Source organism: Mixophyes fleayi, chromosome 4, assembly GCF_038048845.1.
Source record: "Mixophyes fleayi isolate aMixFle1 chromosome 4, aMixFle1.hap1, whole genome shotgun sequence".
NCBI lineage: Eukaryota > Metazoa > Chordata > Amphibia > Anura > Limnodynastidae > Mixophyes > Mixophyes fleayi.
In genome coordinates, this window is record NC_134405.1 from 335,296,935 (window position 1) to 335,314,311 (window position 17,377).

The 17,377-nt window shown below is 44.3% G+C and overlaps 1 protein-coding gene across 3 annotated transcripts in view; it reads right to left on the reverse strand.

Moving 5' to 3' along the window:
• The window catches only part of ITPR2 (inositol 1,4,5-trisphosphate receptor type 2), a 180,753-nt gene extending 171,582 nt beyond the window's left edge, over positions 1–9,171 (reverse strand). For all 3 annotated transcript variants that reach the window (XM_075210447.1, XM_075210446.1, XM_075210448.1), the window contains exon 1: positions 8,813–9,171. In XM_075210447.1, the coding sequence (XP_075066548.1) occupies positions 8,813–8,904 (92 nt within the window). In that variant the 5' untranslated portion in view covers positions 8,905–9,171. The remainder of the gene's footprint in view (positions 1–8,812) is intronic.
• Between the last annotated feature and the right edge of the window lie 8,206 nt (positions 9,172–17,377).

A 17,377-nucleotide genomic window follows, 5' to 3' on the forward strand; every position in this document is an offset into this window, starting at 1 on the left:
TGTAAAATACAGATCACCTCTAAATCCATGTACTGTAAGTTACACACATCATTCTAATCACTTCGCATGAAACCATCCCGTTAAATCATATGCAGACAATTGCCCTGTGCTATTTCAAAGCATTGTTACAACTCGGGTCTGTTCATACTGGCAGCAAAATGGATTAAAATTGATTTTTGCCTCATACCATATGCAATGGTCTGCGGTAATCATGATTTCATGATATGTATAATAACAGTCCATACGTGTTATCAGATAGCTATAGGATTCCTGTAATGGCCTCGGAATTGAAAACGAGGCAATACGTCATCATGACGTCATCGAGTTTTGGATTCCATTTTAAGATCCAAAATAACGGTGGGTAGGAGGGCGGTCCCAAGGACAATTCCATCTTGCACCATTTTTCTTTTCTGCCACTGCTGTGTGCCAATGTGTCCTAGATGTGCTAGGAACTGCCGTGTGTTTGTGTCATTGCTCTGTCGCTTACCATCCAGCCAGGGGGCGCTGCAGTCTTTGTTTGAAAGTGTATGTAAATAATATTGTGATCTGTGAGGTGGTCAAAATTGACTGTAAATGACTTGAAATTAGTGGTATTGAGGTTAATATTAATGTAGGAACAAAAAAAAGAGCAAAATTAAGTGATTTTAGCATATTTTAGCAATTTTTGTAACCAAAACACACAAGGGTGGTTTTGCCAAAACCAAAACACGAAGCTAATCCAGACCCAAAACCAAAACCAGTTCACGGGGGTCACTGAGCATCTCTAATACATAGTAAATATTAGCTTCCCTGCTGCTAAGCATTGAGAAGAGAGCTCTTCTGTTACAACAGTATTAAATAATGGAGGGTGATTGACAGCTGAACCTGGGGTCCTAATCCTATAGTGAAGAATGGTCTGGGGATTAAAAGTAAACTATCAACGGGTTTAATGTCGACCAGGGCACTATCTGTGTGGCGTTTAAATGTCCTTCCTCTATATACTTCTGTTTCCTCCGGGTGCTCCAGTTTCCTCCCAGGTGTCAAAAACTTATTGTGTGTGCGGCGGAGAATTTAGGCTGTAAGCTCCACTGGGGCACAGAATGATGTGTATGACTGAACATTGTCTGTAAAAAGTGCTGCATATATAAAGCAATTACAATAAAAATAACATTCTCACTGGCTACAAAGGAAGTGTGTTCTGTAGATTAGCGATATACTTCTGTGGTGTAAAACTCTCTAGTGGCCATTTATCAATACAGGTGCTGAGAGAGAATGCCCTCTGTAACCCATAGCAACTACTGACATTGTGCTAGTTCTGTTTAGAATGTGAAAGCAAACACAGGAATGGTTGCTAAGGGTTACAGAAGCTGTTTCTTTAATACCAGTTTGTTGTTACTTAACGCCCCCCTCTGAGTGCTGAAAAGTGCTGTTCAAATGCTCATTGGGATCCTGGCTTGGTGATCGAGGTATAAACGGAGGATTGCAATATTGAATATATCCCTGTAGCTGGGTGAGAAGGTCAAGTCTCTTCGAAAAACAATAATATATCCGTTTAAACATGCTCAAGTTGCAAAATACTACACACCCAGCACTAAGCAGACAGATAGAGGAGGATCTAAAAGAGACTTTGCAATCTTATCACAGACACAAAGGTCAGTTTTCATAAGCGTTATATAAACGAGCAATGGCGATCTTTATTAGCATTTGTAAAAATTCCAGGAAATGTCAGGGAAAATGCCAGGAAATACGTACTATAGCCACAACATATATGTTATCTCAAGAAGTGGCTCTAGCAATACGCTGGAGGTAAGAACGTTGTTTACTAGGCAATGTGTACACTGGTGTTTGAGATGCAAATTTAAGATTACTGTAACTGACTGCAACATTTTCAACCGGACTGGAACAAGAAGCATTCGATATAGCCACTTAAATACAGCTAAGTGTGCAAATAGTAATGGCCTCATTTGGTACAATTATATTTATTCTCACATTCGTTTACATTTAGTTATCTCGCAATAAAAATGCCTAAATTGTAACGCTAGGCTATACGTGTGTGACAGAAGTCACATATTGCTATCTGTGCTGCTGGAGGACCCTGCTCCTTCCACTATATAACTCTCAGTCTGTGACTTCCTGCTGCCTCCATTCCTCTCCTCACATCATGTCACTGCCCCTGTCACATGCAGCTCTGTCCTCAATAACACATCACTCATCTCCTGATATACTCTGTGCTGCTCGGAGACCCTGCTCCTTCCACTATATAACTCTGTCTGTGACTTCCTGCTGCCTCCATTCCCCTCATCACATCATGTCACATGCAGCCCTGTCCTCACTAACACATCACTCATCTCCTGATATACTCTGTGCTGCTGGGGGACCCTGCTCCTTCCACTATATAACTCTCAGTCTGTGACTTCCTGCTGCCTCCATTCCTCTCCTCACATCATGTCACTGCCCCTGTCACATGCAGCTCTGTCCTCACTGACACATCACTCATCTCCTGATATACTCTGTGCTGCTGGAGGACCCTGCTCCTTCCACTATATAACTCTCAGTCTGTGACTTCCTGCTGCCTCCATTCCTCTCCTCACATCATGTCACTGCCCCTGTCACATGCAGCTCTGTCCTCACTGACACATCACTCATCTCCTGATATACTCTGTGCTGCTGGTGACCTCCACTTAAAACTGTTGATGCACAAATGTGCAGAAGACAAAGACTTAATACCATAAAGTGCTCAGACCCTGGTCACATACACCTGGAAAATCAATAAAGTCAACAAAAACATTGACCAAAGATTGTGCAAAAGCCCAAATTGTATCCCAGCAACAGTTGCAGAGCTGCAGTGGGTATCACACGCTGATCCAATAATATAGAATTGTTAGGCAATTTCTCCAGCAAATTTTTTTTTTAATCTTATATTTTACAACGGTTAATGTATGACTGTATGCAATAAAGGTTTCAGCACAGTGACGTCTGTCTTACATGAAAGCTCTGTTACTAAAACAAGGATATGCTAGATACATATACACAATAGGGCAACTTTACTAACATTGCATTCAGAGACACGTTTTGCCATGAGCCACGGCAACCAATCAGCAGCCAGCTTTTATCGGTGTAGTAAACGTTTATCTAATAGACATTAAACAATGAAAGCTTGGTCCCGCCTCCTGCGCAGGCAGCAGTGGATTTTGCAGACGCTGAGAGCAGCCTTGTTTGGAGCCCATGAAAGAGGAATTTACTTGGTGGCCCCAGGGACAATGACCGAAGCCCGGCTCTGCGTCCCAGTGAGGTCACTAGTCCCTAGTGAATGGATAGGCTGCATAGCCGTAAATATTATACCAGCGCACACAATGGCTGCCTCCGCTGCGTACAGGAAACAGATACATTAAGGAGCAGGAAAATCTCCAGGAGTTGGTTAAACCTATTTTTTGCTGGTATTTTCCACTTTCGGAGTGTCATTACCCCATGTATATTTTGGCCCCGCCCCCGCAACAAAGATGACGTTTTGCCGCTGGGAGGCGGGGCCAAAAATGACACAATTCAACGAGAATCGCGTCATTTTGGGAAGGCAGTTGCGGGATGGGGGAGACTTGCCTGCTCTCTCGGGAGTTTGTGAGACCGACCCGAATTTCGTGAGTCTCCCGGACATTCCGGGAGAGTTGGCAAGTATGCTTTAAACAAGTGTAACAAGCTGTAACAAACACTTTAGTCAATCAAGCAGGAAGGAGCTGGGGGCCGCAGGGGAAGGTTCTAGGGCTGCCCATCGCCCACCACTGAAGTAGATCGTAGGTTATATGTTTATTTACACAGGAATACTGACGGGAGCTGCCATATTGGAAAGTGATAAGTCTCTTAAGAGTTGAATAAATAAAAGAAAATCCACATACAATAATAGCAATATGTGAAGTGTAAATGAAAATCTCTAGATGTTTCTCCACATAAGTAATGTTAAATAATTATAGTGTATATTAAAGAGCTAAGATTTTAGAAAGTAAAATTATGAGTGTTGTGTTTCTTTCCACCACTTAAAAAAAACACCTTGGTTTTCCTCAAATTTCCTTTAAAAGTGCCCCTGTCACGTGGAGACAGTGAAGGCAGCCATTTTGTGGGTTGAACCAATGTTTGTGAGAATACAGCCTAACCAATCAGTGCAACAAGGACCAGGGACATCACTGAGGCGATAAGTAGATTTAATAAACCTTCTAAAAAGTAAAAGTGGAGGTGTGCCCATAGCAACCAATCAGATTCTAGCTATCATTTATCCTCTACATTCTAGAACATGAAAGCTGGACTCTGATTGGTTGCTATGGGCAACACCTCCACTTTTTCCTTTTTATATTAATTATCTCAGTGCCCTAAATGGCCAAACGGCTGCATCTACTGTGTGTCAGCAACAAACCCACCTGAGGCAAAAATGAAACCTATTGAAAAATATTTGGAATATTCCCCATACTTATACAGGTAACATGATACCATGTGCTTAAACACTAACAACAAGTAGATTTATCACCAAAATGACTGCAGACACATAATAAGAGAATAATATGAACATATTACATACATAGTCTCAAAAACAACCTGAGGTTACATGAAAATAGGATTAAATGTTATATATGATTAAACAATTCCTGATTATATAAAAGCATTGCTCAAAAGCAAATAACGAAATGATAAGCAGTGGACTTAGTAAAAATTACACTAGGGCATGTAAAATCCAGTAAGGTAAAGTCAGCTGAAGGTGGAAATCCCCTTTTAAAGAGCAGATAGTCGCTGAGCTCTATGAAGTTTCACCTAGAACAGTGTTGCCTAACCAGGTGTTGTGAAACTACAAGTCCCAGCATACCCTTCCAGCAATAAGCTGCTATATATTGACAAAGCATGCTGGGACTTATAGTTTCACAACACCTGGAGTGTCACTGGTTAGCCAACACTGCCCTATAGGCTTCAATGGCTAACGCCATCTTTAAATCCTTGATTTTCAGACCTTCTTAAATCACGGACAATAGCAGCCCCCATAGAAATCTACAGGGACTGCTATTGCTCATGATAACAGTGGGGCTGCAGCAGATATCGTATTGATGCCTATGGAGGTGGCCATTTTCATGGAGACCAAGATTTAATCAAAGACTGACAGGTAAGACAACATGACTTCAGCAATGGAGACAGCAATGTAAAAGACACTTCAGTCTCTAGAGATTCATTAGTTGCTTTTCTTTAACGTATAGTTGCCTACTCGCCCAGAATGTCCGGGAGACTCCCGCATTTCTGGGAGTCCTCCCGGCCTCCCGGGAGAGCAGGGCAACCTCCCGGCTCTCGCCCCCGCAATAGATAAGGGGTGGGGCTTAGTAACGCAAATATTGCGGCATCATAGAACCGCCTCCTGCGGTAATTGGCCAAAAATATGACACACGCCCACCTCCCCCGGGATCTCCCTGAAGCCAACGAGGAAAAGTTGGCAAGTATGAGATAACATCACCAGGCACCAAGTACATTCTGAAAAATGTTGGTTCAAATGGCTGCCTCCACAGTGAGTGGTAGGTGATGGGTACACTAAGGGGTATATTTACTAAACTGCGGCTTTGAAAAAGTGGAGATGTTGCCTATAGCAACCAATCAGATTCTAGCTGTCATTTTGCAGAATGTACTAAACAAATGACAGCTAGAATCTAAATGGTTGCTATAGGCAACATCTCCACTTTTACAAACCCGCAGTTTAGTACATATACCCCTAAGTCTCAAATTAAAAGGTCCCTTTATTTGTGAAAGACTACAAAGCCATAGTTAAATTGCATTGGAGGTCTGAGTTTTCACTTTCCGTCTTTTAGGGTACCATGTGCCAATCTGCAGTTCTAAGTTTGCATAAAACACTGAAATTAACCTGAATTTATTTCATATACCCAACATGTTAATTTACATTTTACAGATTTTTCTAAACAGTTTTTGCCGTTATCATAGCATATAGCAGAAGTTAAACAAAATATATAAAATAAAAAAAGCTTTGATAACAATTTAATCCAATGCGGTTATATTATCTAAACTCAGATACATTCATCTCATGTGATGCACTTTTAATAATCTCTAAAGTAATAATCTCTATACTACTGGCCACAATTTGTGTTATATATCACATTCCCGAACTATTTCTCTCTGGAAAGTTCCCACATAATTCCCCTTAATCCGCTCCAAATATGCGCATAGCTCCTAAAAATACACCACACACCTTGATACAGCTCACGGAATGTCAATTGTATTGTGTTGTAAATGCCTTTAATCCTATATTGACATTGACAAAATGATAGAAAAGTCTACATAGCGGTACATAGGGATAAAGCCCCACTGAATGGAAAACATGACAATCTGCCCGTGACACGGGGTCTTTACTTATTACCCCCCCCCCCCTTCCCCCGTGTGTACGGTGGTATCAGATCCTTGTAGGCCTCCCTGGCTGAGGGCATAACTCACATATAACAGACAATGTCAGGTAAATGAACTATGTAATTGAAGGCAATGGGAGTGTAATGAGGTTAGTAGAGGACTACACTGAGCTGGCAGAGTCTGCAGTGAGGTGCCCAGATCAGGGGGCATCAGTACCTGGCTGGCACTGCCAAGGAGTCTGCAGGTAGATCATCAAAGTGACAGAGAATGAGAAAGTGAATGTGCACTGTAAGACACAGGGGGCAAATGTGCTCACAGGAGAGCAAAGGAGTCTGGGGTAATTATATCACGAAATACAAAGTGCGATAATGGAACATGCATTAAGGAGGGGCAGTTATATGTGCTCACAGGGTTAGAGGGGGCAGTTATATGTGCTCACAGGGTTAGAGGGGGCAGTTATATGTGCTCACAGGGTTAGAGGGGGCAGTTATATGTGCTCACAGGGTTAGAGGGGGCAGTTATATGTGCTCACAGGGTTAGAGGGGGCAGTTATATGTGCTCACAGGGTTAGAGGGGGCAGTTATATGTGCTCACAGGGTTAGAGGGGGCAGTTATATGTGCTCACCGGGTTAGAGGGGGCAGTTATATGTGATCACAGGGTTAGAGGGGGCAGTTATATGTGCTCACAGGGTTAGAGGGGGCAGTTATATGTGCTCACAGGGTTAGAGGGGGCAGTTATATGTGCTCACCGGGTTAGAGGGGGCAGTTATATGTGCTCACAGGGTTAGAGGGGGCAGTTATATGTGCTCACAGGGTTAGAGGGGGCAGTTATATGTGCTCACAGGGTTAGAGGGGGCAGTTATATGTGCTCACAGGGTTAGAGGGGGCAGCTATGTCAGTGTTCACCAGGGGCAGGCTGGGCTGGAAGGCAGGGGGCATCTGTCCCCCGGGCAGGTCATATAATGGGCTATCTTGGGCCGGGGCACCTGCATTTTTTTCCTTTAAAATGTTCCTAATAGGCTGCTGAGTGGAGTCTTGCACCCTGGGCTAAAGTTTGCCAGCCCTCCCCTGATGCTCACAGGGTTAGATGGGGCAGTTATGTCAGTACTCACAGGGTTACATGGGGCATTTATGTCAGTACTCACAGGGTTACATGGGGCAGTTATGTCAGTACTCACAGGGTTAGAGGGGGCAGTTATGTCAGTACTCACAGGGTTAGAGGGGGCAGTTATGTCAGTACTCACAGGGTTACATGGGGCAGTTATGTCAGTACTTACAGGGTTACATGGGGCATTTATGTCAGTACTCACAGGGTTACATGGGGCAGTTATGTCAGTACTTACAGGGTTACATGGGGCAGTTATGTCAGTACTCACAGGGTTACATGGGGCAGTTATGTCAGTACTTACAGGGTTACATGGGGCAGTTATGTCAGTACTCACAGGGTTACATGGGGCAGTTATGTCAGTACTCACAGGGTTACATGGGGCAGTTATGTCAGTACTCACAGGGTTACATGGGGCAGTTATGTCAGTACTCACATGGTTACATGGGGCAGTTATGTCAGTACTCACAGGGTTACATGGGGCAGTTATGTCAGTACTCACAGGGTTACATGGGGCAGTTATGTTAGTACTCACAGGGTTACATGGGGCAGTTATGTCAGTACTCACAGGGTTACATGGGGCAGTTATGTTAGTACTCACAGGGTTACATGGGGCAGTTATGTCAGTACTCACACAGGGTGTAAAAGGGCAGTTGGTTACATGCACACGTTGATGGGAGAGGGGGCAGTAGGTGGTGAGCAGGTCAGTGCACATACTGGGCAGTAAGGTATATTTCATGTACAATTAGGTATATTACTTGTATAGTAAGATATATTACATGTACAGTTATTACATGTAGTTATTACATGCACAGTAAGGTATATTATATGTACAGTTATTACATGTAGTTATTGCATGTACAGTAAGGTATATTACATGTAGAGTAAGGTATATTACATGTAGAGTAAGGTATATTACATATAGTTATTAAATGCACAGTAAGGTATATTACTTGTAGAGTAAGGTATATGACATATACAGTTATTAAATGCACAGTAAGGTATAGTATATGTAGATATATGTACTTATTAAATGCACAGTAAGGTATAGTATATGTAGATATATGTACTTATTACATGCACAGTAAGGTATAGTATATGTAGATATATGTACTTATTACATGCACAGTAAGGTATATCATATGTAGATATATGTACTTATTACATGTGCAGTCTGCAGTCACTCTGAGTATTGAGGCCTCTTACAGAACTTTTGAACACTTCCTACTTTCCTTTCCCCGCTGACAGCTCCGGGGTCTGAGGCTCCTGTGCCGGGGTCAGTGCCGGGGTCGGTGCTCCGGGGACAGATGGGGTAATAGATAAAAGTCGGGACATATAAGATGCTCTTACCCCAGGGTGCTGATGAAGCCATTGACGGCGCCCTCCGCATAGAGCGACACGATGTCCCCGATGTACAGAAAACTGGACATTTTATCGGACATCCTCTACCAGTGGCGCCCCCTACAGCCGGGGCATGGTACGGCAGCCAGTAGCTCCAGCCGGCGACGTGTGGCCCCTGCCAGCCGGGGGCCCGGGGGGTACCCTCTCTCTGAGCACTCGGTGCTGTGCCAGGCTCGGTGCCCGGTGCTGTGCCAGGCTCGGTGCCCGGTGCTGTGCCAGGCTCGGTGCCCGCAGGTCCCGGTCTCCCGGACGGTCAGACGGAGCTCTCCGGCTCAGAGCGGGGCAGCGAGCGGACGGCAGCCAATAGGAGGGGCGGCTGGAGGAAGAGGGCGGGGCTAGCGTGCAGAGCGAGGAAGCAGCAGCGTTCATTCATAACCGGGTGCGGGAGACCAGTGTGTACCTGTATGCGAGTATGGGAGACCAGTGAGTACCTGCTGTATCCTAGTATGGGAGACCAGGGAGTACCTGCTGTATCCTAGTATGGGAGACCAGGGAGTACCTGTATCCGAGTATGGGAGACCAGTGAGTACCTGCTGTATCCTAGTATGGGAGACCAGGGAGTACCTGCTGTATCCTAGTATGGGAGACCAGGGAGTACCTGCTGTATCCTAGTATGGGAGACCAGGAAGTACCTGCTGTATCCTAGTATGGGAGACCAGGGAGTACCTGCTGTATCCTAGTATGGGAGACCAGGGAGTACCTGCTGTATCCTAATATGGGAGACCAGTGAGTACCTGCTGTATCCTAGTACGGGAGACCAGTGAGTACCTGTATCCGAGTATGGGAGACCAGTGAGTACCTGCTGTATCCTAGTATGGGAGACCAGGGAGTACCTGCTGTATCCTAATATGGGAGACCAGGGAGTACCTGTATCCGAGTATGGGAGACCAGTGAGTACCTGCTGTATCCTAGTATGGGAGACCAGGGAGTTCCTGCTGTATCCTAGTATGGGAGACCAGTGAGTACCTGTATCCGAGTATGGGAGACCAGTGAGTACCTGCTGTATCCTAGTACGGGAGACCAGTGAGTACCTGTATCCGAGTATGGGAGACCAGTGAGTACCTGCTGTGTCCGAATACGGGAGACCAGGGAGTATCTGTATCCGAGTATGGGAGACCAGTGAGTACCTGCTGTATCCTAGTACGGGTGACCAGTGAGTACCTGTATCCGAGTATAGGAGACCAGTGTGTACCTGCTGTGTCCGAGTACGGGAGACCAGTGAGTACCTGCTGTATCCAAGTACGAAAGACCAGTGAGTACTGTATCCTAGTACGGGAGACCAGTGAGTACCTGCTGTATCCGAGTATGGGAGACCAGTGAGTACTGTATCCGAGTACGGGAGACCAGTGAGTACCTGCTGTATCCGAGTACGGGAGACCAGTGAGTACCTGCTGTATCCGAGTACGGGAGACCAGTGAGTACCTGCTGTATCCGAGTACGGGAGACCAGTGAGTACCTGCTGTATCCGAGTACGGGAGTACCAGTGTGTACTTGCTGTATCCGAGTATGGTTACCTGCTGTATCCGAGTACGGGAGTACCAGTGTGTACCTGCTGTATCCGAGTACGGGAGTACCAGTGTGTACCTGCTGTATCCGAGTACGGGAGTACCAGTGTGTACCCGCTGTATCCGAGTACGGGAGTACCAGTGTGTACCCGCTGTATCCGAGTACGGGAGTACCAGTGTGTACCCGCTGTATCCGAGTACGGGAGTACCAGTGTGTACCCGCTGTATCCGAGTACGGGAGTACCAGTGTGTACCCGCTGTATCCGAGTACGGGAGTACCAGTGTGTACCCGCTGTATCCGAGTACGGGAGTACCAGTGTGTACCCGCTGTATCCGAGTACGGGAGTACCAGTGTGTACCCGCTGTATCCGAGTACGGGAGTACCAGTGTGTACCCGCTGTATCCGAGTACGGGAGTACCAGTGTGTACCCGTTGTATCCGAGTACGGGAGTACCAGTGTGTACCTGTTGTATCCGAGTACGGGAGTACCAGTGTGTACCTGCTGTAGCCGAGTATGGTTACCTGCCGTATCCGAGTACAGGAGTACCAGTGTGTACCTGCTGTATCTGAGTACAGGAGTACCAGTGTGTACCTGCTGTATCTGAGTACAGGAGTACCTGGGTGTGCAGAGACGGGACATATCTGAAGAGGTGACCGCACAAACCTGTGACATCAACCTTGTGCCATATTAGTACCACTAAGTTCATTACATCCAGCTTATAGCAAGTGGCTCGCTGCGTGCGAAGGTTTATTACATTACTTGGAACATACCTATTAATGTGCTTTTCTGGCAGACTCTGTATCATACTCAGTGGGCGAAGTGGAAATTTAGAAGTGGCGGAATGAGAAATGTAACGGGAATGTAAGTGATCGGAATGTGATAGTAATATTTTTTTTATTCATATCCAATTTGTTTTACAACTTATATTTCATCAATTATTTTAACTTTATCGCTACATCTGGGTACAGAACTAAGTAGATATAAAAGTGATTTGTATCTATCTGAGCTGCAGCATTCAGCAGATATGTATCAAGTGAGTTTGATAAAACAGAAGATGGAGCTTTGTTAACCTCTCCCTTCCTCAGTCACTAGAACACGGGCAGAATTATTTTTCTATTTTGCTGAAACAACATTACTACAGCCCACAACACAATGATCCCTCAGCGCTGCAGAGAGGCCAATATTATTACACGCTGAATAGCAGCAATTCTGGCGCTCGCAAAACATCTCTAAGGTTTGATGCAGATTCAGAGATAACTACAGGGAGATAAACAGTGTAGCTCATAATATTCCTTCAATGAATACGTCATGCGGACAATGTAACATCTCACGGATAGGTTCTACAGGTATGAATAACTGTTATATTATATCCCTTAGAGAACAATTATTATTTACAGTGATATTGGGAGACCGATCACCGGGCGTTGATCACTTTCCAGGATCCTGATCCTTTGTCAGATGTATCAGTAAATAATGTAACGAAACTGCTGCATTAACCCTTTTTCTGACCAAAGGAGGTTTTGCATCTTAGCGGCAGGAACTGTTCCTGCAGAATAACTAAGCGGATTTTATACTGTTTTTAGTTTTGGCGTTCAGGACGGGTAAGACTTTGGTTTGGTAGCATATTGTAATAATTATTTTTTTTTAGTATTATTTTATGGGCATTAGAAAGGAAAAAACACTCACAAAATACACTTTGCATGAATATTTTTTTGTGTGTGTGTTTTTCTTACAGGGGGGGGTATTTTTGATTTGTTTGATCTGGCACAGGCTGTAGCCCCCCTGCCCCCGCCAGCCCCCGAGAATATACAAACGCCACACACACATAGGGCCCTGAAAAGAATCAAACCCATGATTCTAGCGCTGTGGTGCAGCAATGCTAACCACTGGGCCACCATGCTCTTCTTTGGATTCTTGAGTTCTTTTACTGTATGAATAGTTTTCCACCTCAACTGTTGGAAGACTAGTCCATGGGTCGCTCTTCCTTACTGTGAAACAGTCTTTCCTTATGTCTTCCTCACCCCAATTTCAAAGTGTGCCCCTAGTGGCAGATGTCTGCCACTGCATATATCTTACAGTAAGCAGGAGAGCAGTTTGACTGCTCATATCATGGACTGAGTTGAATTGTTTTCTCTGGTAGACAGACATCTTATTCAGAGTATAATAGGCAAACTGAGGGGGAGTTTCCTAGTGCCTAGACACCCCCCTCCAAGCCTTGGGCACTGTATAATTGAGGTGGCTGGACCATGTTCCCGCTTCAAACGGCTCTGCTTGAAAAGGGAGAGCTGTGTGCACCTAACAGTAGTGCACGCAGCATTGCCCATGTATATATATCTATTAATTACTTTTTAATGTGGGGCCTGACAAGCTGGGAGGCCACCTTAACTGTTGTTCATATCGATGTACATATATTCCATCTACAAAATATATCTCCCGACATCTCACTCCATCATCAGGGCAGGGGGTGTGGCCATGTCAGGATGGAGGCGTGGTCCCGTCACAATGGGTGCATGACCACTCCCCCAGAAGTCTGCCTGGCGCTGTAAAGCACTAAACTGCCATTTAGATACTTCCTTTCCCCTCTAAAAAAAAAAAAGCAGCATGCACCCGTACCTCCCCAACATTCCCACCCACAGGACAAATACTTCCTAGGGCGGAACAGAGCCCAAAAAACGAAAGCTATATCCCTAAGCAACAAAGGGCTAGACCTCTAACAAACGATGGCTTGTCTTAGCCTTCTTCTCTAAACAGAGAGTAAACATTGTGGCTTCAACATTTTGCACCACGATGCAAAATTGCACTAAAACGCCTAAAAAAAATTGCCTAAAACGTCCCACTACCCTCAAATCTTCATGGCTAATGGACCTTCCGGACACAAAGGGGTAGCCATTCTCTTTAGAAACTCAAATTTTACCCGGGCAAAGTCCCATTCTACCCCAACTTACTACCTTCTACTGATCTCAAAATATAAGCCAAACTTTGCCAGTAGATTGAACCCAACCTGATCTGCCCAATGACTTCCGAAAATTCCCATCTATTATCCGTCGATGCTGAGAAGGGGTATGTTTGCCTCCTTTTGTCTTACATAAAGTATTGGTGAAACATAGTTTTAATGGTTATATTCTCCAAACCATCTTAACGAATTCCATCTCCCAGTCGTCTGGTGTTTTTAGCAATGGCTTCAAATCCAACCAATTATATATATATATATATATATGGTGTGCCACATAAGTGACTGCTGACTTGCTGAAGATATATTTATTGCTTTTACCAGACCAGAGACGTCACCGGCCCTTCACAAAATTTGTAAACAATATTGCCCTGTATCCTGTTCTTTATTATTTACATAATCATCCCTATGTTGAAGCCTTGCCGCCGTTATGAGTTCTCCTGGCTGGGCAGGATTACTTTGGTCAAGAGGATGGTACTCCTGAAAATTCTCTACTTGTTCAGGACCACTACCCTACCTCTGCCCCGATACTTGTTGCAGAGGTCCACACCTCTGCATGTGAAAAAATAAAAGGGGGTTTTCACTTCCTAAAGACCCAACACATTGCATTTATATTTAGATCACACTTGCCAACTCTCCCTGAATGTCAGGGAGACTACCTGAAATAGGGGTGATCTCCCTCACTCCCTGAAGAGTCTGGCATTCTCCCTGATGCTGAGCCAGTACAAGACGTGGTTGGCTTCGCCATCTGTGGCATGATGACATAGTTCAGAAATTGTGTCCTATGTCCATGTATTGATGCCTATGGAGGTGGCCATTTTCATGGAGACCAAGATTTAATCAAAGACTGACAGGTAAGACAACATGACTTCAGTAATGGAAACAGAAATGTAAAAGACACTTCAGTTTCTAGAGATTCATTAGCTGCTTTTCTTTAACGCATAGTTGCCTACTCTCCCGGAATGTTCTGTACTCCAAACGTTTCACCCCATAGTTGAAAAATCTTTATAAATACTATTGAAAATAAATGTATAGTAAAACACGAGGAAGTAGATTATTCCATTCAGAGATCCTGGTTTCTCTTCCTATAATAACATGATGTCAGTGGTGATACGTTATAGAGGGTGTCATCAGCCAGACTACAGTGGGACAGCGCACCCTAGTGGCTAAATTACCATGGAGAACATGAAATTGGCTTTAATAGACAATGGGCTAGATTTACTAAGCTGCAGGTTTGAAAAAATGGGGATGTTGCCTATAGCAACCAATCAGATTCTAGTTGTCATTTTGTAGAAGGTACTAAATAAATGAAAGCTAAAAGCTTATTGGTTGCTATAGGCAACATCCCCACTGTTTTCAAACCAGTTTAGAAAATATACCCCAATAAGTCAAAAACAGATCATCTATTGGACATGGGAATGCTCAGGGGAGAAGTGTGGCCTGAGAACAACAGAATGGAGACTATTAATATTATTATCCTGTATTTATATCGCCAACATATTACGCAGCGCTGTACATTGAAGGGATAATGACCTATTAAACTTTTTTTTATAGGGTTCCGGTGAGCAAATCAGCCACACAAGTAATGTATAATGATGGTACGAAAAGCACAATGCATGTTATATTAGCACACCCTTTAAAAAGCGAATACTTGTGAGCCTCAACATGCTTAGCAGGCTGTCAGCTAGCAGGGTATGCTGGGACTTGTAGTTTCACAACACCTGGAAAGCTACAGGAATTTTTATATATATATATATATAAAATCACCAAAGACACTATTTTGTGTGACTAATTAGGCTGAATCTTGGTTCAGGGCACTAATTGGCTGCCACATCTGCGTATGGCGACATTTGAATTTCTAGAATAGTCTAGAACAATTGTATAGATAAAACCTAGTTAAAATAAAATCCAGCACTCACAGGTCAGGTTCCCTGGACATGGTCAGCTGGTATAAGAAGACCATAGAGACTTAAGTCGCTCATCCCGTCATATTACAATGTTACTGCATGTCTTTTACAATAAGGGATATAGGCCGACCAACCGGCGTCCACATTGCGCTAATAAAGAAAGACTAATAAATCTGTGACCAAAATAATTTTTTGCCAAACACTTGTCTTAAACACTTTCAAACTTGTATTTGGCAGAGAAGCGGCGTGCAAGACTAATAAAATTTAGCCGTTAATATTTTTAAATCCTACATTTTGTTGTAATTGTCCTTTGGTCCTGAAGGCAGCAGAGAGGTATAAATTATAGAAAAAGGGGGAGTTACTGCCCGTAGCCACATTCCTAATCAGTTTTGGGGCATGTCCTCTGTAGTTATCACTTGAACTGACGTTTATTTTTAATAGTTCTTTACTGGTCAGATCTGAGATATCTCCAAACTGGTGTTGGACTTATGTATTGGCCAAGTTATGTACAGTAACCAGATTAGAAGAATGACCCTGACTTCCAGTATGTGTTAGAAAGCAGTGCTGGCCAACATGTCGCTCTCCAGGTGTTGTGAAACTACAAGTCCCAACATGCCTTGCAGCTATCGTCTGGCTATCTACTGGCAGGCAAAGCATCCTGGGGCCAGTCCTGTGTTTGGGTTGTGCTATGTCCAGTTCTCGCTCCTGCATCCTCTGGGTCAGTAGACAAGACGGGTCACACAGAAGCAGGGTTGTCACATCACTTAGCTGTGTAACGCCCCCTAGAGGCATGAGAGGGTGTGACGTCTTCATGCGAGAGGAGTTGGGGATTCTGCATTGAAGCAGGTGGAGAGTATATTGAGGTGGGTTCGGGGAGTGGAACAAGAGATGTGTTCTGAGGTCTGGGGCCGCAGACATTTTCACACCTCCTACAACTTACTGAAGCTCCCTCTAGTGATCGGGCCATGGCTGCTGTTATAGTAGGTAAAAGGAAACCTGTGATTGGTTAATAGTATAGGCTGCTTCTGAGTGCTTACCACAGTGTTTCCAAAACCCAGTCCTCAAGTACCTCTAACAGTGCATGTTTTCCATATCTCTTTGCTGGAGCACAGGTGTAGTTATTACTGACTGGTACATTTTGAACGATCCACAGGTGGAATTATTTTACTTGTGACCTGGAAAACCTGCAGTGTTAGGGGTACTTGAGGACTGGATTTGGGAAACAGTTCAGGGAGCTTCAGTAAACCAAATAAGGTGAAAAGTTGTCTCTTGGGCATTGGAGCAGTTACAATATTTTTCTATGGTGCTCAGATAGGTCTAGTTATGCCTCAATATTTTTTTTATACTGGTATTAATCCTGCTTGTGCAGAAACAACCATTAACTTTGACCCACAGGATCACAAGGTTGAAGAAATTGAGCTACAGGGTGGTAGTTGGCCAAAGGTAATACAAGTAGTAGTTATGCAAAACACACTACCATAAAGATCCACAAGAACCCACGGAGGTACACTAGCAATACTAATAGTGGTTTGTGCTCTGTACAGTTCTCTCTCCTCCCTGCACTGTGTCAGTAGACAGGTCACACAGCAGCTGGGATCTCACACCACTTACTACACACTAATGTCAGGGGTCAGAGCAGAGAGTGGATTCTTTTTCTGCCAGCAAACAGGACAAGTCACCATCAAACAAATGTCAGAATATACTATAATGGAGAGAGGGAGTGTCTGGCAGGGTTGTTAGACAATCTACGACATAGGTTTCATGTCTTTATCATGCGTTGCCATGCCTAGGATCTGACGTGGCGGCTGTAGGTTAGAGAGAGTAACTGACGCCCTAGTTACAATAGTCTATCCCCAACCCTGCAGCAAACGTACACAGATGGTGGTCACTGCCCCGTGCACACAATCTATGCCTCATACAGGTAATGCCACTGGACTGCACACCAGACTAAAAATCAAAAGCTGGTATGATGAGGAATATTACCCACCTCCCCTCCGTTAAACAAGGCCGCGTGGTGCTCCTTACTATGCACAATGGAGTTCTGCTCCCACATAACACTGCACAAAGCTCATCATCAGCTCTCTCTCTGTTCTGTTGTGAAAGGGTTACCGAGAAGCCATAATTATCAATCTGTGGTCATCTGGTGACAAG